This window comes from Pelodiscus sinensis, chromosome 2 (assembly GCF_052426305.1).
Source record: "Pelodiscus sinensis isolate ZL-2025 chromosome 2, ASM5242630v1, whole genome shotgun sequence".
Lineage (NCBI taxonomy): Eukaryota > Metazoa > Chordata > Testudines > Trionychidae > Pelodiscus > Pelodiscus sinensis.
In genome coordinates, this window is record NC_143053.1 from 141,966,758 (window position 1) to 141,994,226 (window position 27,469).

The 27,469-nt window shown below is 41.3% G+C and overlaps 1 protein-coding gene across 1 annotated transcript in view; it reads left to right on the top strand.

The window, feature by feature from the left end:
- Window positions 1–27,469, top strand: part of NFX1 (nuclear transcription factor, X-box binding 1) — a 92,275-nt gene that overhangs the window by 18,127 nt on the left and 46,679 nt on the right. The window contains exons 6-11 of the mRNA XM_075921512.2: window positions 4,261–4,332; window positions 6,854–6,993; window positions 9,492–9,591; window positions 9,695–9,912; window positions 18,324–18,421; window positions 25,560–25,590. Coding sequence (XP_075777627.2) covers window positions 4,261–4,332; window positions 6,854–6,993; window positions 9,492–9,591; window positions 9,695–9,912; window positions 18,324–18,421; window positions 25,560–25,590 — 659 coding nt within the window. The remainder of the gene's footprint in view (window positions 1–4,260; window positions 4,333–6,853; window positions 6,994–9,491; window positions 9,592–9,694; window positions 9,913–18,323; window positions 18,422–25,559; window positions 25,591–27,469) is intronic.

A 27,469-nucleotide genomic window follows, 5' to 3' on the forward strand; every position in this document is an offset into this window, starting at 1 on the left:
AAGTATTAACTAATGTCCCTGCTGGTGCCAGTTCCCACTGCTGGTGCTTCTCCTTTTGAAATGTTTAAGAGCCCTGTGGGACTCTTGTACATTTTAAAAGCAGAAGTGCCACAGGGAGCACAGGGTGAGTGGGGTCTCAAACAGTCCCTACTCACCCTGTGCCCTCTGCAGCCCCCCTCCCCACTTCTTTGCTGCCTCTGAAAGGCACCAAGGGGAGGCATAGGAGCTGGTGCTGGGGGGAGTTGTCTTAAAAGCCGGTTTCTTCAGCATCGGCATAGCAGCCTGCTCAGCAGCTCTTGCTACATTTAAAATGTAGAGCAGCAGCGTGGGTGGCTCTGGAGCCATCTCCTAGAGCTACCTCCGCTGTAGCTCTGCATAGCAGCACGATACAATTAGCCAGATAATTGCATTTTAACATCCTTAGTTTCTTGTGGTATCCACAGCCTTCTCATAGGCAGGCAAGTTTCTAAACCTGTGTCCCCTTCAAAGACATGTCAGAGCTCCAGTGCAGCTGATTCATGGTTCCTTCCTCTGCCCTCAGGCTGTTCAGCATGTGTCTCTCCTCATCCTGGGGAAAAACTAGCATGATCACCATATTTGAAATGTTAATTTTTTTCCTGATAGCCTATTTTTGAATTATCCATGAGAAAGTATCACTTTTTATGAACGAAATGTGCATAGTGTTTCTTTTTTATTAGTAACTCAAATAAGTAAAAGGCTTTTCCTCAAATTTTATAAAACACCTCCCCTTTGGAGAAAATCAAAATATGAAAAGTAGTGAGCCTCAAAAGAGAATTTTTCACAAAGTTTTGAAGGAGGGAAACTTGAATTAGAGCCTAAGCTGTGATACTCACTGTGGTGAATACTTCAATTATAGTCGGGAAATAGAGAAAGGTGTTGGAATTTCAACTTCAGTATGGTGAAAAAGGAGAATGAAGATTTTGAGGCAGAAGATCAAGGCCATATTCATACTGTACAGTGTGACTTTTTTTTCTGGTGATTTGTAGTGATGAAATGTAACAAGACTAGTTATGACCTTTTAAAATGTGCCACGTGACATTTTTTCCTGCTATCTGACATTTTAAGTGGAAACTTTTCTGAATACTTTAGAAAAGTTCCTGGTAAAGATTGCAGTATGTCTTTAAATATATATATATGTGTGAGTGAGAGAGAGAGAGAGAGAGAGAGATCATCTCTAAGGTGCTACAAAGACTGCTCGCTTTTATTCAAGATTGTCACTGTTACTGATAACAGATAGTGGTTAGTGATGAGAGTTAATGTTGACACAGTGTTGCTGAGGACATAAGCTATAATTATAGCATTAGTATTATCTCTACAATGGCAGAGGGATTAGGAGAACATAGTACATCAGATACACAAGAGAACTTTAGAAAAAAATGTTGTAACCCACCCTAACTAGTTTTTAGACCGCAAGTAGTAGCTTGAGTCTGCACCTGGTTCTTTAATTCAAGTAGTAGAGACTCATGTTTTTAGATTCAGAGAATGCTGTTTCTGTATCTGCAGATGCTTTTACAGGCAACCTGGGCTGAACTTTTAAAATCTGGGCTTTTTATATCTATAAAGTTTCTTCCTGTGGGACAACAGAATGACGTCGTCATGTCACTCTGTGTTCCACAGGAACATGCCCCACCCATCCCCAGCCTGGTCCTTCCTAGGGCCCATATGGAGGTCTGGGGCTGCCTATGGCCCCAGTCTTCCCCTCCCCTTTCCAATGGCCGGAGGGAAAGTATGGCCCAACATGGCTCAGACCTGGGGAGAAGGGGGCCCTGACTGGCACGGCCACAGCCTGGCCCTCCCAGATGGGTGGGGGGAGAGCCAGGGTTGCCTGTCCCCACAACAGGGGGGTTGGTGAGCACAGCAATCAGGGGGCACAGCCTGCTAGTTTATTTTTATTGATTTTAAATTTTCATGGTTGTGCAAAATTGTGGATTTTAAAACTTTTTTTTATTTTATTTAAATTTTCACCATTGCAGGAACTAATAGGTTGGTCAGATAGAGACGTAGCCATGTTAGTCTGATTGCGGTAAAACAAAAAAAGCAGTAATGTAGCACTTTTAAAGACTAACAAGATGGTTTATTAGGTGACGATCACCTAATAAACCATCTTGCTAGTGAGGACTTGGTCAGTAATAATTATTTACTAAAAGAAGGTCTTGAAATTCAAGCAAATTGTAAAGATCACATGTTCATATATACAAGAAATATGAAATCAAACTAAATTCTCAGCGTTTTTTACCGTAAATGTCTGTACATTTCAATTATGAAGGAAATATTTTTCATCCATTTGTGTGAATACAATATAATCAATGTTATCTGAAATTTACAAATAAAATCTAATCCTTCCAAACCTATTTATAGGATTTAAAGCGCTGTGAACTTCAGTTCAGAATGATAAAGACCCTGCCAAAGAATGGGTACAGTTTATAATGGTGACATGGTTTTTTGTTCTCCTTTAGTAGCTACATATTGTGTAATGGTGCCTCTAATCAGGTCACCTGTATGGAAAGGAATCCTGGACTTATGGATTTAAAAGAATCCACTATTAGTCTTTGAGCTAAATGAGTCTTTAAGGAAAAGACAGATTTCACAAAGGATGTACACTCCAATCAAAGGTGTGATTGCAGCTTGTGTAGGCATACCTACACAAGCTTTAATCTAGCTAGCACAGCTAAAAATAACAGTAAAACTATGGTAGCAAGAGCTTCATTGCAGGGTAGAAACGTAAGACTATACCCAGGATCCCAGATGGTTTTATACATTCTTTGTCTGCTGAAGTTTGTGCTGCCATGGTTTCACTGCTATTTTTAGTTATGCCATGAGTGAGTTAGATTCAAGCTAGACTAGATATGTTCGCAGTCTGCAATCACTCTTTTCTTCAATATCAGTGTAAACTATGCCTGCTAGGATGGGGCATTCTCATGGCGGTGACCAGAGTTCATCAAACTGGGAGTCCTGATCTGAAAGGCAGTTGCAAGGGGTTAAATGGTTATTTTAGGAGGAGTTAGCAGGTAGGGATGTCAATGTGTTGTCACATACATGATTAATTGATACACCTGGATTTATTGGTTAATCCTGTTGACTATATGAACTTGCCCCACCCCTTGCAGCCTCTTCATTATACGCAGTGCGGGAGGGGAGGCTGGAGCCAGTACCTGTGGGGACTTGGCTTTCAAGACTAGTCCCCCTGAGCACTGAATTCTGTGGAGCCACTTGACCCACCCCCCACACTGCTGCCTCTGTCAGAGGCAGCAGTGCACATGGTGAGGGGGGCAGGCAGGAGCTCGTATTCGCAGAGAGCTGGCTTAAAAGCTGGCTCCTCATACATATTGTTTCCAAGCCACTTGCCCCCTTACACTGCCGCCTTTCTATCAGAGGCACCAGCCTGGAGAGTGGGGCTAATGCAGGCGCACCAGGCTGGCTTCTCCCTCCTTCTCCCCAGGCGCCACTAGCTTCTCCTCCCACCCCCAGTGCTGTACCATGGCACCCTTCTGTGCTGCTGCTGGTGGGTCTACTCCCCCCCTCCACATATCTCCTTTTTGGAACAGGACCCTTATAATTTCAATATTTTGAAATTTCAGATTTATATAGTGGAAACAGTGATATTTAGGATTAACATCCTATGACCATGAAATTGACCAAAAATGACTGTTAAATTGGTAGGGCCCTATTAACTGCCATGTGATAGTCTCATACACTAAGCTTCAGAGATCGCAGGTTCAATCGCATCTGCCAGTGACTGAGGTCTTTTGTCAGTACACTCGTACTCAAAGATAAATATTAGAGTTAAAAACAACTGTGGAGTCTGAAAGAATACTTATCCAAATATATGCTAAATGCCTAAAATGTTATGAGGGTGGGGTATCACAGAACAGCAGATTTGAAGATCTGAAAGATAGGCAAAACTTTTGTGAGAGTCCTGAAGTGTGTTATCAACGATGTTCTAGTGGATGTAAAGGTGGCAAAGAATGCTGCAAACCTTGCCCTTAACTTATTTCCATGTTCTCAAGGATTTGGGTGTGTGGTATAGGTCCTCAATTGTCACTTACATTTTTTCTGTAAGTATAACTTTGTAAACACTTTAAGAATAAATATACACAAATGTTCTGAGAATGTAGTGTTGTGTTTTTAAAGTTACAGGCCTTTTATAACACTGCAGACTATAGAAACTTCCTGTCTCTGCCAAATTAAATAAGTGTAAAGGTTAATACATTGTTACTTATTAAAATGGTTTTTTTTAAGCCTCTGCCATCCGGGTCCTTGCCCATCGTGTCCTGCCTTTATGACCAAAACATGTGAATGTGGGCGAACAAGGTGAGAGAGTTTTATTTTACAAATAAAAATGGGGAATTTTATAAATACAAGTTGTAATAAGTTTCTATTCTTTGAGATATGCTCCCAATCTATGTATTGGGAATGTCCAATGGTGTGTCTTAAAACTTTGCTGAAAAGTAGATGCAGTATATTTGAAATCTACTCTTTTCTTAACAAAATTAAATGGGGAGAGATGTAGTACCTGAAACTGAATCTTGTTGGCAACTTACAATCACATTTTCATATATTTTAAAACTTCCTTTCCTTTTTTTTGTGAGACCCACAAAAATGGAATGGAAGCTGAAATTGATTGATATATATGAAATAGAATTGTTTTTCTAATTTTATAGTAATCTTAAATGTTGTTTGTGAAGGTAATTTGAGATACCTTGAGTTAATGTAAACATGTTGCTCTAAACCAGGGCTTCTCAAACTCTAGTACACCATGGCCCTCTTCTGACAAAAAAAATTACTGCACAGCTCCAGGAGTGGGGACTGAAGGCTGAGCCCACCTGAACCCCACTCTTTAGGGCAGGGGGAACTGAAGCCCAAGAGTTTCAGCTGCAGGCATGTGGCCTGTAACTTGAGTCCCATTGACTGGGGCTGAAGCACTTGAGCTCTGGCCACAGGTGGTGGGATTTACATTTGGACTTTGGCCCTGGCGAGTCTGACAGCTCAGGCTACTCCACTCACAGTTTGAGAACTACAACTCTATATCCTGGAAAAAGTCTTAAAAATTCCTATTGAGGCAAAAAATGTGTTACTGGTTTTTAAAAATTCAAATAATGCCATATTTTAACAAAAAGTCATTACTAATATCTTGTAATGACTCTCTATGAGAAACAAAGTATACAGGAATTTTTAGGATTTTAGGAAAGTTGTAGATAAACGTTAAAATATACTCTGGCATTTCAATAGTTCTGGTAAAAAAAAAAAAAAAATCATAACGAAGCCCTGATCTTGGTTCTGTTGTTAATTCATTACTAAAAGTCTTGTAGTTTTAGAACCCCAGAGCTTGTTTGACCACATCGTCAGATCTTCAGAGAAAGTAGTGGGGATTTGGGGGGAAGTGAAAGGGGGCAGTTGCCCTGAGACCTGGCATTTGAGAAGGGCCCAAGCATCCCAGCTGCTGCCTGCTTCTATGGCTACATTTGTTTTCCAAATTGCCACCAGAGCACCCCAACCCTTCTCAGAGCTTGGTGCTGGCTCCTCCTATACCTTACCCAGGCCCTGCAATACTCTTGACCTATCTGGGTTCCCTAAATCTTGCACCAAAGACAACGCCTGTAGCCTATCCTGTAATAAACTATTGAAAGGTTTATTAACAAGGGTGGAAAAAGGAGTAAGACAATTATTACAAGTTAAAGCAAGACAGCTCCTGAGAGTGTCAGAGTTGTAGTGGTGTGTCTTTCAGGGCCAACCCAGGAGTCTCCTAGGGACCCTCAGAGTTTGGACAGCCAAAAAGATGCAGTTTCTTCTTGACAGGGATTTGTATTGCCTTGGCCCAGAGTTCAAGGAGTGAGTGGGGAGCAATAAAAAGAAGTCCTTTCATGTTCCATAGTGGTTTGTCTGGGGCCTATGGGCCTTTTTTTGTTGAACAATAGATAACACTTCTTGTGGCGAACTAGTATTTTATATTTAGTAATGTTTCTCCCCTGACTGGCAGGGGCTGGGAGTTTGCAGTTAGAGCAAACACTTCAGTATTACCTTCTAACATGGAGTATAGATATAAGTGAGACTGATACATGCAGCAACATACAGACATTTATTTCATAGAGTCTAAATTAATTCTTACAAGACCAATATGTATTCTTAGCAAAACTGACTTATAAGTGACCTTGTATGGCCAACACTATATTCTAAAATATCCAAGCCTGGTATCAATCTAGTGTTCTTGCAGATATATGATATCATTTTATATGAACTTCCCCTGTAAGCACATCTTTCCCAGTTCCCTTAAAACTTGAAGTTACTGTCTGGAAATTTGCTCTTGCTAAGGCCGTAGGTCTCAAAGCATTATACTAACTGTTTAAGCTAATGTTTTGCAGGGATATAGACCTGTAGGCTCATTGCTTTATGTCTTAACTTATGTCTGTGCTTTAACTAGAAAATACTTATGCCTATCGGCTACACAGTGATGCTGTCTCAGTCCCAAAACTTATAACTCAGGAAATTCAGAGTTAAGGCCCCACTTAAAATAAATCAAAGTATCTTAAGGTAATAAATGCACTGTTGTCCCCAGACTATTGAATCAATTGCAAAATCATATTCTGCAGTTTAAATACTACACTGCACCTCATTAGTGTGATGTCAAATTCTTTTCTTTATGTTGTGATGTGTGAGGAGTCTAAGACCATAGCATTACTCTTGATCAGAATTATGACTGACCTTAACAAATAGAACTTAATTTTTGAATGCTGCACCATATATTGGAAAGGGGTAATTTGTATTTCAAATATGTTAAATCCTTAAATCTAATTAAAATATATTATACTAACAACAGTATCCTATTTATCTACAGTCATTCAGTTCGCTGTGGCCAGTCTACCACAATTCATTGTTCTAATGTATGCGGGAATACTTTAAATTGTGGTAGGCATACTTGTGCCCGGGTGTGCCATGTGGGAAAATGTCATCCTTGCCAGCTTACAGTACAGCAAGGTAGGTATCAGAAAAGTGGAAATGTACTTTAGATTTGTATGTTCAGTAGAGGTGTTTTCTAATTTCTTTAAGGTAGCTAATGACAAGTTGGCAAATAAATTAGAGTATAGTAGTGAGCAAAATAACAGGTAATCTTTAAATCAAGGTTTTTTTTTTTAATTACTGCTGAAGTTGCATTTAATTTTAAAATAGGTAAGAATAAATTATCTATGCTATTATTAATATATTCAAATATATCTTAAACCTTGCACTTCTGAATACTGAAATAATTTAATACTCATTCCCAGATACCCTAAAAACAGGTCCCATGTTTGTCCTTTTGCTGATGCAGCTATATAAAGATCTTTCTTGTTATGGTGAAACCTGGAATTAGGTACTTCACTGGCTGGGCTTTAATCTAAAATTTGGGTAGTACATAGGGTCTCTTCCAGTATAATGGGAGTGTGACTGCTATAGTTTTATAACCTTTTTCAGTTGCTTAACATTTTGAATTTCATCTTTTGGGATTGCATTTTTTGAGGCTCAATTTTTACCTGAAGATAAATACCTCGTGGAAAGTTTTTAAGCAAAAAATAAGTTACTTTGACAAGGGGAAAAACAAAATTAAAAAACAAAACATGGAAATATTATTTTGATTTTCAGTGGTAAAACTGGTAGGAAGTTTACAATTAATTTGGAAATAACTCCTCTAAAGAGAATGCTTTTGTTCCAGTGAAATTGGGTTTTGTGTTATGAGTCTTTTAAAATTATAGTCTGAGTATATGAAGAATAATTTAAAGACTGATTTTCTACTAAGTTTATAAAATTAACATCTAAGGAAGACTGCACATACACAGCCTAGTTTTCTATACAGTGGAAAAATATATTTATGGTGCTAAAGGTGGAGACAGAGCTATTTTCATCTTTTTTAAATAGTGGCACTATGGAGCTTGTTCCATGCGTCTTGAGGGCTCTACAGCTGGGGAAATTGAGCCAGCCTGCCTTCTCCTGTTGTGGGCCTCCAAAATGTGTGGACAAGAGTGGAGCAGGTAGAGCAGCCAGAGAGTGGTCAACAGCCAGTCTTCATTCTGCCTCTGCTTACATTGTGGCAGTTGCTTTTCTTACTTGATATTGCAGTGATGATGAACGCGTGATGGTGAGGTAAACCAGTTTGTCTTGCTGGCCCCAATTTTAGGGATGAGCACAAAAGAATAAGGGGAAGGAGACAAAAGAAGGCAACTTGCCCCAAAGATGTGGAAAGTAAAAAGGTTTTAAAATTATACTGTATGATAAAATGTGCATCCAGCTTTTTAGGGAAAACTATCTATTTGCTTGAAAAGTAACATCATCCTTTCCCCAAGGGTACACTAATCCTCTACCAACAAGCATTTTAACTCATGAGACAGGAGTTTTCTTTGTATAAATCTAGACTACTATAGTCAGTATTTTTGTACTGTCCTCTAACCCATTTTGTTACCTGTTTAACTTTGTGATTGAACTTATATCTGTACTGTTGTTGCTTAAGCATCCTTACTTTGTTACTTCGGAACCTAAAAGATATTTTCATTAAGGTCAAGCACAGCCTGCCCTAGGACTATCCCCTTGCCAAATTTTAGTGTTCTATGTGAAATTGAATGATACCAAGAAAAGAAAAATTTTCTGTAATGGGTAATGGCAGCTTAATTCGGAGTTGGTGTTGTGCCTCTTTTAATTAATTTTGTAATTGGATTTGCTATCATGACAAATTCTATCAATTAGTAGTTCTGTAAATTGTGTGAGTAGAGCTAAAATGTTTGCATCTAAAGACTGAACACATGCTTATCTTTTATCAGTGAGATTACTTCCAGATTTCAATAAAATCTTGCTTCAGACAGAACTTAATTTTATTTATTTTACTTTTAAAAAAAATTATCTGCTAGGGTTTCTGTAGGTCAAAATGGGAGATATACCAAGTAACAAGATATTCTAAATATTAATCTTGAATAGAAAAATCTTACCTCTGTGCGACTCCTAGGACTTTTAAAATCAGTGGTTTGAAAAGTAACATAAAACTTTTACAAAAATACACTTAAATAAGGGACCTACAATTTTCAAATAACTAAAAGTATTTTACCTCTGTCCTGATATCTTTTATGGTTCCTATGTTGTACAAAATCATAATAATATTGGTGTGTTTTTATGATATTTACAAAGTAAATGCTTGAAAGTTCTCATTAAAATTAATTTTCATTTTTAAAATGTCAAGTGTTGCTATACTGATTAAGTCTTCATTTGCCCCACTAGTTTGTCCTTTTTATTGTGTCACTTTTATTAGCAAGAGGCACTAACAGGAAAAAATATAGACAGCCTCTATGCAGCAACAGACCTGCACACAGTCTAAATAATGCAACTAAAGTACACTTTTAAAGGTTGTTTTGAATATTTATGTTCAGTGTTTCAAATGTAGTATTGTTCTGCATGTTCAGTGTTCCTTGTATGTAGTTTGTGGTAATAATCTTTTTTTTCTTATTCTCCCTTAGTCTGCTACTGTGGGAGTACCTTTCGAGATGTATTGTGTGGAACAAATGAAGAGTTCTCTGATGGATTTGGAAACTTTTCATGCCAGAAAATATGTGGCAAGTAAGGGCCTCTTTCTCTCCAAAACCTAAAGGAAAAATCATGTCATTTTAACAGTCAGTGACGCTGAATATACTTATAATTCTTTCTATGTCTCTTTTTTTAGAAAATTAAGTTGTGGAAGGCACAGCTGTACACAGATATGCCATCCTGAGCCTTGCCAGCTTTGTCCACGACTTCCCCAAGTAGTGCACTGCTGTCCTTGTGGGCAGACTCCTCTTAGCAGATTACTAGAACTAGGCTATATTGAGCGTAAACTCTGCACGGATCCCATCCCATCATGTGGAAGAATATGTGGCAAACCTCTATCCTGTGGTAGCAGTGGTAACTAGAACTTTTTGCTTTAAACACTTACAAACGCATTCCATTATTAAAGACACAGGCAATCCAGATTTATATTTTAAAAAATAGGTTAAAAATTAACAAAAATTCTAGTGTGACTGTGTGGTTGTTGTCAAGTTGGCTTTATAAAGGCATCTGTAGAATTTGCAACCTGAATGTTGTGTAATTATAATTGTACTTTTAAGAACCAGAAAGTGCAGCTGTCTAGAAACAAATAAAACCAACCAGCTTTTTAGCATTGCCTACATGGATCCACAGTGTAGGTGGTACACTTGATATTGTGGGAGGTAAATGCAGAAATTTCTAGAGAACAAGTGTCCAGTGGGATTGCATATGATTCCTGCCTATATCCTTAGTTCCTCCAGATATTTCTAACCATCCAGCTGAGTTTTGCAGTGTTTCCCTATGAGGCCCTTTCCTCCTTTACAGGAAAGTTAACTATAAGCAAACATGTATATACAATACAAATACAACTTTTAAATGGCATTTAATTTGATGTATTTGTGGGCCTTCCCACAATGGCCTTGCCCCTTTTTCCTTGCTACTCCCAGGGATGGAAGGTGCAAGGTCCACATTGAGATCACTTACTGCAAATATTTCTGTTCATCATGGATTAGGAAAGGTAGCACACACTTACTCTTTGCTGATGGGTCCCTCCAGAGATAAGTCCACCCATAAGGAATAACATTTTCTTAGATCTGTTGAGCTACTTGGGCTCAGTTGCCCATGTCTCAAAAAGCCCACAGACAGTCATGTGGAAGGAAAGAGAGAAAAACACTTAATAAGATCTCTTTTGCCTAAAAGGCAAAAACAGATTCAGTGCCTTCTCACCAGCAATTCCCTCCTCCAGCCCTCTTTAACGTCAGTGTAATGGGAAGATGAAGATGCTGCTGTTAATCTTACCTTTCTTTATTGTCAGCATTGGTATACTCTTCTTCAGTGCTCTGTAAGGGTTTTTAAGAGGTTTTTTGGGAATTTAATTTGACGGTCAAATGAAAATTGCGCATCCTCTACAGATCTGTTATATTAAGTCATCCACCTATTTATAATATTGAAGGCAGAAGCAATCCTGTCAGTCTCTGGAAGGAAGATGTATGGCCAAGCTGATGAAGAACCAGTCAGTTCTTATGATTGTACTTGCACTACTGCTGGCAGTTTTAGACACTCTGCTGCAGAGAAGAAAATGAAGGGGGGGAAAAAAATCTTTAATCTTCTGTTCCAGAATTATTAGAAGTGTGCTATCAGGTTTACTCTGTGACGGGAAAAGTCCTGCTTTGTGTGTAGTTTCAGCAAGACTATGCTTTTCTTTATGGAGCAGTATGTAATGGACAAGACCAGGAGGAAAACAGAATTCACATTACCGACCCTTTGCAGGCAGCCAGGCTAACCAGGGGACCCCATGGTCTCTTTAACACACACCCGGTCTCGTATATCATTAGACTGCCAAAAGCATGTTAAATAAACTTCAGTGTCTGGTATTCCTTCTCACCCTCATGGTGGGTAACACAAAAAAGGATGAACTATGACTTACCTTAATGTTTCTATTTCCTTCAGTGAATAAACAGACTTTTTTTTTCTTTACCTCACATTTCCTCCTTGGACACGTTGCCTTAGACCCACTCCTTGATACAGTGTATATTACAGTCTTCTTTAATCCTCTCTCTGTCATCTGGGTGAGGCAAAAGGCCTAAACTACCTAAGAAGAGCCAGAGAGATTTCAAGTTTATAAAGTAGTGGATTGAGGGAGGATGGGTAGCATGCATCATAGGAGTGGTCATTAGGTCTTTGTTTTACTTATTGAAAGTTCAAATTGAACGCCTAGTTCTTATCTGACCCTTAACGTGGAAGAGGTGCATTAGTGTATAATCCCCCGGCTAACAGATTAATAGGAGGCCTTGTACTCCTTGCTAAGCTTGGATGACCAGGAAGCATCAGTTTCCAAAAATGACTTTGGACTTCTCAGGAAATATCCCTTCTTCTGGGATGAGTGGTCACAGTGATCTCTGCATTTGTCACTTCCAAGCTGCATCCAGACAAAACAGGTTCCAGGTGGGACAGAAGGATCTGCTCACCTGTTCCATGGCTGAAGCTGTTGTGAGCGTGAGCACAAGCACAAGCGGGGAACAAGGCTATCCCCCTGGCTCCTGGTCAGCTTTCAATGCCAATTTAAGGCATTGGTCCTGATTTTCAAAGTAATAAACTGAGAATTTTGCTTAAGCTTTCAGTTCTATAAATAGTTATTCTTGAAATGAATTCTGTATTATTCTATTGACCATTTGATGATTTTTTGCTATATAGTAGTGAGATGATTTCCTTCCAGGGACTGACAGGTCTGGTTTGGCTTTCAAATGGAAAATTAGGCTGATTAGGCTGGAATCCCACTGCAATGGATCTGTGGACCTTATTATTCAGAGGGGAGCATTTCAGATGAACTCAGACAAAGTTTTGCCTGTTTAGTATTCTTCAGATGAATCCACTTTCTCCTTAGAGCAGGACTAACATTTTTCTTCCCTAGTGCCAAATTCATGCACACAAGACATTGTGCCTCTCCTATAGTGTGGATCTATGCCAGCAATCATTTTGATGAACTGTAGGCAATGTGGAAAGTGGTCAAGTTTTCCATTTTTTCCAAGCTAAACAGCATACAGAAGATCAGTACAGGCAGTCCCCGAGTTACGCGGATCCGACTTATGTCGGATCCGCAGTTACGAACAGGGTTTGTTGCCCGTGTCCTTGGTCTGCTGGAGACCAGCAGACCAGGGAGACGGGAAGCAAAGCCTCTGAGGACGCCGGCAGCGGGACAGCCGCAGCACGTCTGGGCTGTCCACTGCCCATGTGCTCCGCGGCTTTGCTCCACGTCTCCCCAGACCAGGGAGATGGGGAGCAAAGCCGGGGAGTACGCGGGCAGCGGACAGCCCAGAAGCGCCACGGCTGTTCCGCTGCCGGTGTGTTCCATGGCTTTGCTCCCCGTCTCCCTGGTCTGCTGGAGACCAACAGACCAGGGAGACGGAGAGCAAAGCCGCGGAGCACGCGGGCAGCAGGAGAGCTGCGGCATGTCTGGGCTGTCCCGCTGCTCCCGTGCTCCGCAGGTTTTCTCCGGACGCCTGTGGTATAGCAGCTGGGGCGCTGCTGGTTGGTCCCGTAGTGCCGCTCTGGGCGCTACGGGACCAACCTGGCAGCACCCCAGCTGCTTTGCCCCAGGCGTCCTGATTCAGCCACTGCTGGTCAGTTTCAGCAGCGGCTGAATCAGGACGCCTGGGGCAGAGCAGCTTGGGTGCTGCCGGGTTGGTCCAGTAGCACCGAGGAGCGGCGCTACTGGAGCAACCCAGCAGCACCCAAGCTGCTCTGCCCCAGGCGTCCCCAAGTCAGCCGCTGCTAAAACTGACCAGCGCTGACTACAGGAAGCCTGAGGCAGAGTTGCTCTGCCCCGGGCTTCCTGGAATCAGCCGCTGATCAGTTTCAGCAGCGGCTGACTTGGGGACGCCTGGGGTTCTTAAGTTGAATCTGTATGTAAGAACTGGCGTCCAGATTCAGCCTGTTGAAACTGATCGGCGGCTGATTCCAGGAAGCCCGGGGCAGAGCAACTCTGTCTCGGGCTTCCTGTAGTCAGCCGCTGGTCAGTTTCAGCAGTGGCTGAATTTGGATGCCAGTTCCGACTTACATACAGATTCAACTTAAGAACAAACCTACAGTCCCTATCTTGTAAGTAAGCTGGGGACTGCCTGTACACATAGTAAAAAATGAATTTGTTGAATTGTTCTCTGTTTTAAAAAAAAAATCTGATTATATACAGGGAAATTGTTTGTTTTTTAAAATGGTTTTTAACATACTGCTCCTCAATAATTCATCTGGTCAGACAGCACCATGTTAAATCAGAAGTTTGATTCTATATATTTATATGAAAAGTATTTAGCAAAGTGTATCCGTTTAATACTAGTAGTATAAAAATTGTGCAAGTGAAATACTAGAGGCCGTAGATTTATTAAAATGAACAAACACAATTATGAGCCTTTTTCATTAAATATTTCAAAGCAATGTACAACTTTAAGTTGCAAATTTTATAAAAGACCTAATTGTTATACTTTTTCTGACATAAAATCTGTAACACATACATGAGACAGACCGAGGCCATGTCTACACTGAAAGATAAGGTCGAATTTATTAAGGTCGATGTTTTAACACCTGATTTTGTATAGTTGATGGTGCATATCACCAGTGTGTGCAACAATTCAACATAGTTTGAAGTATTGTGTTCCCAGTAGGATGGCTGTCATCAACTTGAGAGCGAAGCACAGTGGGTAGCTATACCACAGCATCTGTGCCTCTTTGCATTCTGAATTATGCTCCCAGTGTATGCTGGGACCAAAACTGTGCAGTGAGTGGTTCCAGATACGTTGTCAGTCTCATAATGCACTCGTCCCTCCTCCCCTGCTCAATAGCAACTGAAGACTTTGCACCCTTTTTTTTTCTTGATTATCCGTGTAGACTCTAGCAGCGGAAGTGTGGGATCTGTAGTGGATACGGTTGAGGATCAGAGCATTATGATAATATTAACCATGTGCACCCAATGCTGGAGTATGTCCAGAGCATATCCAGGGCCTGCCAGAATGAGGACAAATCCTGGGATGCCACGATCATACTTTTCTGTGAACCACTTGAGTTAAGTGACTGGCAAATGCCGCTGGCGTTTGATCTTCTGGGCACAGTGTAAGGCTGGTTCTGGTGCCATCAGACTAGCACAGACTGAGCGGACTGCATTGTGATCCAGGTATGGGGCAATCAGTAGTAGCTGCAAAACTTCCAAATGCACAAGGCCACTTTATGGAAGTTTTGTGAATTGCTTTTCCCTATGCTGAAGCCCAAGAAGACCAGAATAAGACCTGATCTGACAGTGGAGAAGTGTGTGGCAATTGCCCCATGGAATCTTTTAACACCAGACAGCTACTGGTCAGTTGGAAATCAATTCATGGTGAGGAAATGCACAGTGAGCGCTGTTGTTATCCAAGTGGCCAAGGCAATCGATACCCTTCTGCTACGGAGGATAGTGGCTCTGGGAAATGTGGAGGGCTCTGCTGTAATGGGGTTCCCTCACAGCGGTGGGATGATATATGGAATACACATTCCTATCTTGGCTAGGAGTACATAAACCGCAAGGGGTACTTTTTCATGATGCTTCATCCAAGCACACTGAATGAAGGGGCACCTCCTTGACAGCAACATGCATGACTCTCAAAACTGGCCATTCATAAAAACTGATTTGCACTGTCCTCTGCTGTGCTCTCTTTATTGCCCATGTGTTTGGCTGCTCAAAATCACTTACTTTCTAGAGTTCCTCGGAAAGGAGGTTATGACACTTGGCGAGGAGGCAGTGTGGGTCCGCAAGGGCTGGAGGGGGCCTGTGCATGTAGGTATCTTGGAAAGTCCCTATGCGGTCCATCACATGCACTCTGAGTGACACAGACTCTCCTTGTTCCTCACTTCCGGTTCCTTGCATCTTGAACATCTCATCCCTAGTCAGTTTGTGACAATTGGGCAGCTGGCAGGGATGGAGGAGTGCTCAGCAGGCTCATTGCCACTCTCACTGTAATGAAGGGCAGATTTTACAGGAGATAGTGTAGTGTGTAATACTTAATCGGTTAGATTAAAAGGAAGGTCTGCCTAAAGACAATAGGGATGTGCTATGTACAAGGTCGCAGTTATGTATTCAAGAGGTCACTATGCAGCAGGTACACCTCAGAGTTCTTAGGGGAGCAACTGGACTAGGTTTGGTGGCAGGCAGCCATGGTAAGGAACAGGCTGTGGCATGAGCCTACAGGCTGGAGGGGTCTAGGCATGGCGTAAGAGCAAGGGTCACATGGTGCCCATGTGTTTGGCATCCCTGTTTGCTGGGGGATGGCAACTTTTCCTTCCCTTAGGAGTAGGGGAGAGGGGGTTCGGGTATGGCAGCAGGGCAGAGGAGGGGCTTATGTGGAGCCCGTGTATTCGGCACCCCCCATTTGCTGGGAGAATGCAACTTTCCCTTCCCACAGGAGTGGGTGGGAGGGAAGCAGGAGTCCGAGTAGGGTGGCAGAGTAGGGGATCAAGCCATGCTTCATTGGGGATGAGCAAGCAGATTTATTTTAGAGGCATTCTCTCCCCCTACTTCATCCAGGTTGCCATGCGCCAGTTGCTATGCCATGCCAGTCTTCTCCGAATCACATAGAGTGGTTGCAAGTGTATGCTGACTGACTATGGTCAGAAACCTGAACCTTTTCCTACAATGACACCAGAGCATTCACTGCTGGCTTGGCGTGGGAAGGTGTCCTACCATGCAGGGTGGAATAAGGCAGGCCTCCGCAGAAACCTTGTGAGAAGGATAAAGGAGTTCCTCTTTAACAGCTTTAGGAAATGTGCAAGGAGGATATCTACTCCGGCTCCAGACACGTTAACAAGCTGTTCTGGGGGCCCCCCAGCTGTGTAGGTTCAGTGGCCACCACAGATCACACCCAATTGCCTTAACCCACTTTTAGCAAGATAAAACATGAATTCACCCAAAATGCCCTCCCCGGGATCAGTGCCTGAATGTGAGCAGATTGTCTCCAAGATTATAAAAAGTTCTTGGCTCTCAGGGTGTGTCTAGACTACAGGTTTTTTTGAAAAAGGTGGCCTTTTTTCAAAAAAAGTTCCCCTGCGTCTAGACTGCTGCTGCAGTCTTTCGAAAGTAAATCAAAAGAACGTGGCAGTTTTTTTGACCACAGAAAACCTTGTTTTATGAGGAAGAACCAAAAAATGGTGCTATGTAATGCAAACTGTGCTTTTTCGAAAGAGAGCATCCAGACTGCCTGGGTGCTCTCTCAAAAAAGCAAGCTGCTTTTTCGAAAAAGTACTGATTGTAGTTTAGATGCATGGTTTTTTTTTTCTTTTTTGAAAGAAGCTTTTTTGAAAGTATCTTTCGAAAAAGCCTCTTTCAAAAGAGGATTGCAGTCTAGATGTAGCCTTAGTGACAACAGTTGCCCTGCTTGCCTGGTGACCATTCTCCTCTTCCTCATCCATGTTGATCTCCACGCTGCTGCCTGAGAAATGTCTTGGGAGGAATCCTCAGACTGGGTATGGAAGCTGGTCAGCCCCCTCCGCCTCCAAGGATCTCAAGCAGCCGCTCATAGAAGCGGCATGTTTGCGACAGTGCTTCAGTCAGTCTCTTTGCCTTCTTTGTCTTTTGGTAAGACTACCTCATCTCTTTTATTTTCACTTGGCGCTGCTGGGTTCCCCTTCCATATCCTTTCTCCCTCCATGCTCTTTGCAACCTTGGTATAGGTATCTGCATTTCTTTTGCTGGTTTGTAGTTCTTCAAGAACAGATTCCTCTCCCCATACAGCAGTGAGGGTATGTCTACACTTGCAGCCTAATTCGAACTAAGGCTGCAAATGTAGGCATTCGGAATTGCAAATCAAGCCCGGGATTTAAATATCCCGCGCTTGATTTGCATGTTCCCGGCCAGTCGCCATTTTTGAAACTTACAAGCCCAAATTAACTGCCCGCATCTACACGCGGCAGGGAAATGGGCGTTCGAAATAAAGCCTTATTCCGAACTATCTGTTAAACCTCATTGCAGGAGGAATAACAGGTAGTTTGGAATATGGCTTTATTTCGAACACCCGTTTCCCTGCTGCGTGTAGACACGGGCAGTTTGGGCGTGTAAGTTTCAAAAATGGCGACGGCCGGGAACATGCAAATCAAGCGCGGGATATTTAAATCCCGGGCTTGATTTGCAATTCCAAATGCCTACATTTGCAGCCTTAGTTCGAATTAGGCTGCAAGTGTAGTCATACCCAGAGGGCCAGGGTCTCCTGCATACGCCATGCTTTTGCTTGTCTGTGACCCTGGGAACTCCTGCAACTCATGGTCAGATGTGTTGCTCAGCTGTGGTCCCTGCTCTGAGGTCTGCTTGTCATGCTGGCCACACAGGAAATGAAATTCAGATTTTCCCAAAGGTTTTCTGTTCACCTGGAGAGCAATAGAGTTGAAAGCTGTGGCCACAGCCAAGAACATCAACATGCACAGTGCTGCGTCTGCACTGCTGTAAGTTTGATCATCCAAACTGAATGTAGCGTTACGCCTCATGAAAGCAGGAGTATAGAAATCGACTTTAATGGCCCTTAAAGTTGATGAAATGGGCTTGGTGGCGCCAACTCATTGTTCAGAAAATTGACCTTATGTAGCTAATTCAGATCTAACCTCCCAGTGTAGACCAGGCCTGAAAGGGTGATTTGAAGGCACTGTCTCGTCCCTGAAGCTGCCTTCTCATGCAGAAGCTTCAGTGTGGTCCCCATGTTCATGTGCAATAGATCTTAAGTACCATCTATTAAATTAAAAGGTTCAGTTTACAAATAACTTGTACAATTTTATTTTGATAGATTTCATTCATACATGTGAAAATCTTTGCCATGAAGGAGAATGTGGACCGTGCTCTCGTACCTCAAATGTTTACTGTAGGTGTGCCTTCAAAACAAAGGTAAAGTTCATACGCTATTCTCCAGCAACAAGCTATCTCTCGTACTCTTAAAATTTCTGGGAAAAGGGGTGCTATAAAATGTAGTAGTAACAATTACTACTAGGTAGTAGAAACAGCAGAAAATAGCTAGCTCCACATGATGGAACATAAGTAAATGGCCCACAAGTTCAGATGTGTGCTTTGTAATTTATAAATACATGAATGTATTAATTAATGTAGCTGTGGAAAATCTACATTCTTCCCCAAAGCTACTAAATTTTAATTAGTGTTACTTCCACCAAAAGGCATTATTAAAAGTACACCATATGCATGGTAGTTTGATGTGGAATTTTGGAGAGTGTGTGTCCCTGTCGTGAAGTGTTAGTGCTGCCGAGGTAATGCTCCTAACACTGCTATTCTTGGAGTTCCAATGCTACTGTACTAGCAGAAAATGCAGCATATTGATTTATCAGACCTCCATCTTCTTCATAAAGATAGTCCACAGGCTAAGTTTGATGGCAAAGGTACTTGGCCAGATTTACTGTTTACAAAGCAGAGTCCTAATGCCTCTCAGGAGGTCAGAGACACTACCCTGTTTACCCTGACAAAGTACTTATTAACACACCAGCATGCTGTCCTCTAGATTAATATAAAGATGTTGTGCATGACTGTATATTGATACGAGCAAGTTAATATTACATTCCATGTGCCTTTTGTTACAATTCTGTACCTTATACCAGCTAGCTCAAGCAGCACCTCTTCATCCATTATCTTGTTCTTCTTAAGAACATAAGAATGGCCATACTGGGTCAGACCGAAGGTCCATCTAGCCCAGTATCCTGCCTATGACAGTGGCCAATACCAGATGCCCCAGAGGGAGGGAACACAACAGGTAATCCTTACGTGATCCCTCTTCTGTCATCCATTTACAGACAAACAGAGGCCAGGGACACCATTCCTGCCCATCCTTGCTAATAGCCATTGATGGACCTAACCTCTATGAATCTATCTTGCTCTTTTTTGAACCCTGTTAACATCCTAGTTTTCACCATATTCTCTGGCAAGGAGTTTCTACAGGTTGACTGTGTGCTGAGTGAAGAAGAACTTCCTTTTATTTGTTTTAAACCTGCTGCCTATTAATTTCATTTGGTGGCCGCTAGTTCTTATATTATGGGAACAAGTAAATAACTTTTCCTTATTCACTTTCTCCACACCACTCATGATTTCATATACCTTTGTCCCCCCCTTAGTCTCCTCTTTTCCAAGCTGAAAAATCCTAGTCTCTTAAATCTCTCTTCATATGAGCTCTATTCCAAACCTCTAATAATTTTTGTTGCCCTTTTCTGAACCTTTTCTAATGCTAATACATCTTTTTTGAAATGAGGCGACCAAATCTGTACGCAGTATTCAAGATGTGGGAGTACCATGGTTTTATATAGAGGCAAAAAGATATTGTCTGTCTTACTCTCCCTCTCCCTTTTTTAATGATTCCTATCATTCTATTTACTGTTTTGACTGCTGCTGCACATTGAATGGTTGTTTTCAGAGAGCTATCGACAGTGACTCCAAGATCTCTCTCTTATGAGGGGTCTGTGGGTCCCTATACTATCTCCTAGAAATTGTAGAGTTGGAAGAGACCTCAGGAGGTCGTGTCCAGCCCCCTGCCCAAAGCAGGACCAACCCCAACTAAATCATCCCAGCCAGGTCTGTCAAGCTAGGACTTAAAAACCTCTAGGTGGTGGATATTCTGCCACCTTCCTAGGGAACCCATTCCAGTGCTTTACCACCTTCTGAGTAAAATAATTTTTCCTAATATCCAACCTAGACTTCCCCCATTGAAACCTGAGACCTTTGCTCCTTATTCTGTCATCTGTCACCACTGATAACAGCCTCTCTCCATCCTCTTTGGAACCCCCTTTCAGGTAGTTGAAGGCTGCTATCAAATCCCCCCCTTCCTCTTTTCTTCTTCAGACTAAATTAGCCCAAATCCCTGAGCCTCTCCTCCTAAGTCATGTGCTCCAGCCCCCTAATAATTTTTGTGCCTTTGTGTCATTGGCCTTTCTTGTGTGACTGTTCATGAGCCAAAACTGTGGTCTACTAAGCCCTGATGAACCAGTGAATACTAACTTTTTCAGTGAACATATTCACTGGCCTTTTTTGGTGGGCCAACAATAGGGATGTGTGTTCAATCAATGATCTTCAATAGTTCAGAAGCCTCAGTCCATGGTGTTGCCAACTACTGGTTGGTAGATCATAATGGTGATAACCTTGCACACTTGTGCCATCACTGCCCCAACAGTTGATTTTTCCAACACCCATCTGGTTTATAGCTGACTAGTAACTATCAGGAGTTGCCAATTGCCAAACAGTGATAGCCTCCCACTTTTGAACTAGTATGGGTTTTCAAAATCGAATGGTTTGGTACTGGATCATTGATGCAAGATCAACATAACTTGTGGAGGTGTACTCTTTCATCCTGAAGTACTGAAGCCATTGGTCCGAGATTTCCAAGATATGGTCCTACCACACAATGCTGGTTTTCTAGGACCAGAAGTGGCAGTTCACACATGGCTATGCCATTGCATTCTCAACATTGAAGACATCTGTTCCATGGACTTTGATTTTCCCTTCAGTTTTTTTGGCATTTCAAAGTTCTCTGGTACTGGACCTCATGAACATTTGTCCTGTGAGCACGAGCAAAGGCAAGTCCTCGTGGGATTGCTGTTTGTCTCTAAAGTAGTTTAGAAGAAGGGTGAAATTAGCAGGGAGCTGTTATTGTCATAATGTGTGAAGACAGCTTACTGTGCCAACAACAACTAGAAAGCTGGTTCCCAGAGTGTCACCCATGACAAGTGTAGATGTTCTCTAATAGATAAAGGTTTGCACACTAGGAGCAATAGCTAAAGGTATTTTGGTAAACAGCACCTTTGTATTTTGTTCTTGCATGCAAAAAACAGTTCCAGACTCCCTGGAGTTGCAAAAAACTTTATCCTAACCTCCAGTGAACAGTAAAGGTTGTTTGAGCTAGTGCACCTCCTTACATTTGAGGCAGTCACTGGGTAGGAGGGAGGGAAAGTGAGGGATTACTCCTCATGCTAATCTGTTTTTCTGTCTTTGGAGAAGTTTAAAAGTTGTGCTTTTTTCCTCCTGGTCTGTATAGGCAAATTCATACAATTCAGGACCTTTCTAACTAGGTACCTACTTACCCTCCTGATCTTGGTATGTGGGTGTCAAAGTACTGATGAATTTGTTCTTATGGCACCCCAGGGGGTAGTTTTGTGTTATGTATCTCCTTTGCAAATAGAGATATGGAATTTGCCAGAGAGCTCTCAAAGGATCTGTGTTTGGAGATAGGAGTTGGGCCTAGAAGTTCTGAGTTCCACTCCCAGTGCCTTGACTTTGAAATCAACACAATTATTACTGGTTGTGTGAAGTGAGACCCAACAATCTACTTGATGGCATTTCTCCTGTGTTTGATCGATTTTAAAAAACTCAGGAAACATTCTAGACCTCTTCCCCTCATAGAACAACCTGTGACAGCTGACAGTGTGGTGGGACAGCCCTTGCATGGCTTGAGTCACATCCATCCACTTGCTGCCCTCCCTCACCTCTAGGAAAGCCAGGACCCTTCCAGGCAAATCCCAGCTGTTCCTCTGCCTCTCCCTGCCTGGAGCAGCTCAGCCTCTGTAGGCGGGGGTAGTGCTGTACCATCTGACCAAACAAGCAGAGTGGGGTGGGGTATATGACCGTCTTTTCTTGATAGACTGCTTGTTACTGCATCCAGCATGGCTTTCTAAATGTCATGCATATGAGAATAGACAGTGTAAAAGTTATCATAACTTCTTTGAAAGTTTCTTGGCTGAATTATGATGCTTTTGTTGCGTGCCTATTGGAGATAGTTCAGGCACCACAATACTGGTTGCCACTGTAGACATGCTGGTGTGGTTAACCTTTCAGTAATGATTTTCAGACTTGAGGATTTCTTGAGACGACAAGTTTCGGGTAAGATTTAAATGGACTATAAATGGGAACTTTGTGTTTTGGCATATGTAATCAGATTCCTAGCAGTGCAGCAAAATGCTATTGAAGGAAAATAACCCAACAGATTACAGTAGAATTTTTAAAAAGCATGCATTATTTTATTATTGTTAATATATCTCAGGTGAAAATGCAAAACATCTCATGGCCAATTAAAAGAATAATATAAAAAAGCCTCACTCTTCTCTCTCTTTTTTTTTTAAAAAATGGATTTGGATTTATTACCTAAATCCTGGAAAAATAGAAGACAAAAGGAGTTAAATGGGCTGTGGCATTTTTTTTGAAGCAGGGAAATAAAATGTTTTCTGGATCGGTAAAAGGGATGGTTTGGTAGGCTTGCTTTGCAGTGTGGGTCTGTCCCCTTCAGCGATGTTATCTCCACAAGTATGGCTAACATCTCTTTGGGAATGAGGTCAGGAGATTAAAAAAACTCCCAAAACTACGCACTACTCTGTGTTGGACTACTAAGAAAAAGAGCAGTTAAAATTGGCATAGTATGTAAATAAAAAAAAAGGGCATCTTGATATTTTGAGATTCTTCTTTGACTACCATGTCCTATGTGTATCGTATACATGGGTACACATGCACCTCCTATACTTGAAATTGGAGGTTTCTAGCAAGTGGTGTCCATTGGCCTATACCTGTGCAACTGTTCTTCCTGTGTTCTGAACCAAGGGCGTAAGGGGTGGGGCAGACTGATGCCTCTTTCATTCCTTCTTAATGGTGTGTGCCTTGGGTCAGAATCTGTGGTGTCCATACACTTCTCAGTGCAGCTTTTTTCTTCAAACTGGTAAATATACTGTACATAGTGTTTCTTTAATATTTTAGGATTGAGTTTTTAATCTTAGTTTATCTTTGTGTGTCCCTACCAGTTCAGAATACTCTTATATGGACTAGCAACACCATTTTCACAAAGGCTTTCTGAGTGAAGTGGTGCAAATGACACATCATAGCTTATATATCATTATAAGACACACAGTCTCATATCTGGATGACTGGCTCCTAATGGGTCACTTAAGTCAGGAGATCTATTTAGTGACTCTGTTTTTGTTCCAATTTCTAGCAGACTTCGGTATCTGTGTTAACTAAGTAAAGTCTATTTTGATTTCCACTGGGACAATAGACTTTATAGGAGCAACCCTGGATTTGATCTGAACAAGGGTGTACGTTCCACTGGAAAGATTCCAGGCTATGAACAATTTGATAAGACAGGTCACTTTCAGACCACAAACCACTCAAGGTCTTCCTTTCCCAGTTAGGCCATGTGACTTTGTGTACTTACATAACACTGTCAGGCTTTCCCTACATTGCTTACAAGCCTGACTCTGTTCTATTTACTCACCAGAGACCACATAAACACCAGAGTAACAACTTGCACCAAGATTACAGCTTTTCTTGCTTGATAGATTAATCCAGAACAGGTATGTGTGGGAGTTTCTTTAATTATCTCCATACCTGATGTAACCTTTCTTTTGATGCTGTATCCCTGATTAGAGACCACCTGGAAAATGCAATGCACAAAGCACTTGGCCTCCTTAGGAGGCAAGAATCCATAGCTAGAGCAGAGAGCAGTCCATCTTGCTTGCAATGCATTCCTCCCACTTATTGAGTCCCACAATTTTCAAATACTGTCAGGTATCATAATGACTGACCTTGACAAAAACAAATTGGATTAAAAATCCCTTCCTCTCTGGTTAGAAGCTGTTAATACATGGAATTGGTGCATCAGAAATCACATTCTCTTGACTATGTACCTACCAGATGTACAAAATTCTTTAGCAGACAATCTCAGCAAGCACTTTGCCATAGATCACGAGGAGGAGATGCACAATTCTATTCTGAGCAAGATCTTCACGCTATCCTGGGGTCTGTTCACATCCAAAACAAATAAAAAGTTCACCCTTTACTATTCCAGAGCAGACCTGGACCATGGTTTCAGGGGTGATACTTTTGTTATCTTGGACAGACCATCTTGGGGCTTTTCTTTAATACCTTGCAAGTGTAACAAGCAGCTATCCTTTGTCCTTTAGGAGAACGATATTCAGTTCTTACTGACCCAACAACAATTAGATCCCTGAAAAGACTATGATAGGATCTTTTCATTAGTGGTGAAAACTGCACCACAATGGAACTTCAACCTTGGACTATCAGTACTTACCAAATCACCATTTGAATCACTGGCAGCATGTTCCACATCCCAGCTTCCCATAAAGGTCACCTTTTTAGGCGCTATTGCATAAGCCAGATGACTGAGCCAACTGGGAGTACTTGTGGTTTTGCTGTGTTCATCAGAAAAAGGTTTCCCTTTGTGCCTTAGCTGAAATTCATCCCTAACATAACTTCTGAGCTTTGCATCAATTGACTTATCTGCTTAATGGCATTCTTTCCAAAATCTCATACTTCCAAAGAGGGGAGGAGAGTTCACTCTTCAGACATAAGACAAGTCTTGGTCTTGGTCTATGTGCAAAGTACAGAATCAGTTAGTAAATCACTAAGACTACCACTGTAGTGAAGCAGTTGCAAGGAGACTCTATAGCTGAATCTGTTGCTGTATCTCTTGTGTCCATTTGAGACACACTCCTCCCCTGAATAGAGTACAAGCAACCTCAACACCATCTTTTTGACAGGTACCTAAACTGGACAAGAGATGGAGGTTACTGACCTGTAATTGGAGGTTGTTCAAACTATCAGGTCTCTATCTGTATTCCATTATGCTGTTTCCTTCCCCTCTGCTTCAGATACTTCTGCTATGGAGACAGGCATTGGTTAGCACTGCCTGTTATACCAACAGTTCGCAGCATAAAAAGAAAAACTTGCTGGCCGAATGGACACTACTTGTTAGAAATCTCTGGACACAGGCACATTGTGTGCATGTCTATAGTTGTGTAGAATACAGATAGGGTTTAGAATATCCTGTTAGAGGTCAGTAACCTCCTTTCCCCCTCCCCCCTTTATGATGAGGGTTCTTTGTCCCACTTACTGTGTGTGTAAATATTTGTAGTGGCTAAAAACCAATTGCTTGAGTTTTTTCCCCTTACTATATGTAGTTAGCTTTTTAGAGCATTAAGCTGTAGCGTCCTTTAATTTGCTGTGATGTAATCCTATCCTGTCTGTTTCTTAGGAAGTCCCATGTGCCCTCCTCAAAAATAAAGGTAAGTAGTTGTACTCCTCTAACGGCGTACGTCTTTATAAAGTAGAAGCTTTAAAAACATTCTACTCAAACTGATGTGGTTTTTTGGAGTTTGTTACTTTGATTTAATATATGAAGTATGTGGACAAAGAGATCAGATGCGGATGAAGATTGTATGAAGAATATAGTCCATTTCATCCACTTCACAATATTTTGATTTAATGTGCAAAGTTGGCAGGCTTTGGTTTTGTGTTACTACTTTCTTTATATTATTTGTCTCGATTTGTTTCAAAAGTTTATTTTAGATGTTTAATACTCTTGTTCACTTATATAAGATCAACATCTTTAAACTTTGGAATCAAATTGTGTGTGTTGGCTGCTTCATTAAATCTGCAGAAGAATACATATAATAGTACATACATTGGTATACTCTTTTACGTGCTTTAAGTGTTGGAAATTTCTAGTGCAAATAGTTGGTTCCTTCTCCTTATGGTCTGATATTTTATTAAATCTGTATTTGTGATCTAATGGGGGAAAGTCCTTTAGAACTTTTCAGACAGACTTCTCCAGTTACTTAACCTTATTTTCTGAAGTTTGCACCCTTTTTCTAGGATTTTCACTATTGTCAAAATACACTTGTGCAATCTTAAACCTAAATGTAGTATTTTATATAATAGAAGTTATTAAAAGTTAACAGAAAATGTGCAGCATAAAATGTGTCTAAGTTTTAGTTTCACCTCCTAAAATTCTTATTGTTTCAAATTTTCATAAGCAAAATTTTCTAAGTGGGTTGTAATGCCAATCCATATTAAGCCCAAACACTCTATTAAGTCTTAAACATTTAATTCCTTAGTAGAGTATACTGTGTGTCATGGGCACAGAATGGGAGAAATTTAAGCTGCCACCACCAGGAGAGGCCACTGCAATGGCAAGGAATTGATTAGGTGAGATCCGCCCAGATGATTTCAGCAGGTGAATCCCATGCTACAGAGATAGGCAAAAAAAAAAAAAAATTAAGATTCCTGTCGATCTGGCAGAGAAGTCGTCCTACCCAGCCCCAGATTTCGTGTTCATAATCTGTATAACCTTGAGCATTATGAGCAAGACACACTAGTCAGACTTCTAAAATGGATTCTGTGTACTGTCTCAGACCACTGGTCCCTCCCTAGCTGATGTCCTCTCTGTAGCTGTGTCCAATCTCTGATGCTTCAGAGAGAGGCAAAATAAACAAAAAAGCCCACAAAATATATCTAGTCAATTGCTTATTGGTAATGGAGTCTGTTATTTCTGTTGAATAGTCTGTTTTGGATGGATGCCATAGTTTTTAACTTTTTGATCCTTTGATTTTCTCTCAAAAGAAATGTCCTTTGTTTTTGTTGTGGGAGACTTTAGTCAATGGTGTTTAACCATTAGGAATAGTGAAGACAGCATGTCTTATTGCTTAGAATTTCTCATTTCAGACACTTGTAGTCAATGTTTAATGTGCTTGGATGACGGATATTTTCACATTTGGGGCTGCTTTTCCTGAGTTTCGCTAATCAGGTTTATGATACAGGAAGCCATGAGTGTATTGAGGACAGGTGCAGAGTAACAACTGATTCCAGGCCATTCTGGATATGGTGAATTTAGGAAACCCGAATGTTCAGTTTTGAAAAATTCTTAGTTTTCAGGCAGTCTGGATTGTTCTGTAGGCCACAGAGTTCTGCAGTATTCTTACTTAGTGCAAAGTCATTGGAAGAAAAAAGATCTATACCACTGTTCTTTGCATGCACACAAGACTGAATTCTTTTAACCTGTACTATCCATCAGAATTGTATCTGTGTCCTACAAGTTTTTGTGTCCCTCAAATGAGAGGTAGAGTAGAAAACTCTAGTGCTGCTTTCCCTGCTGCTAAGGCTGAT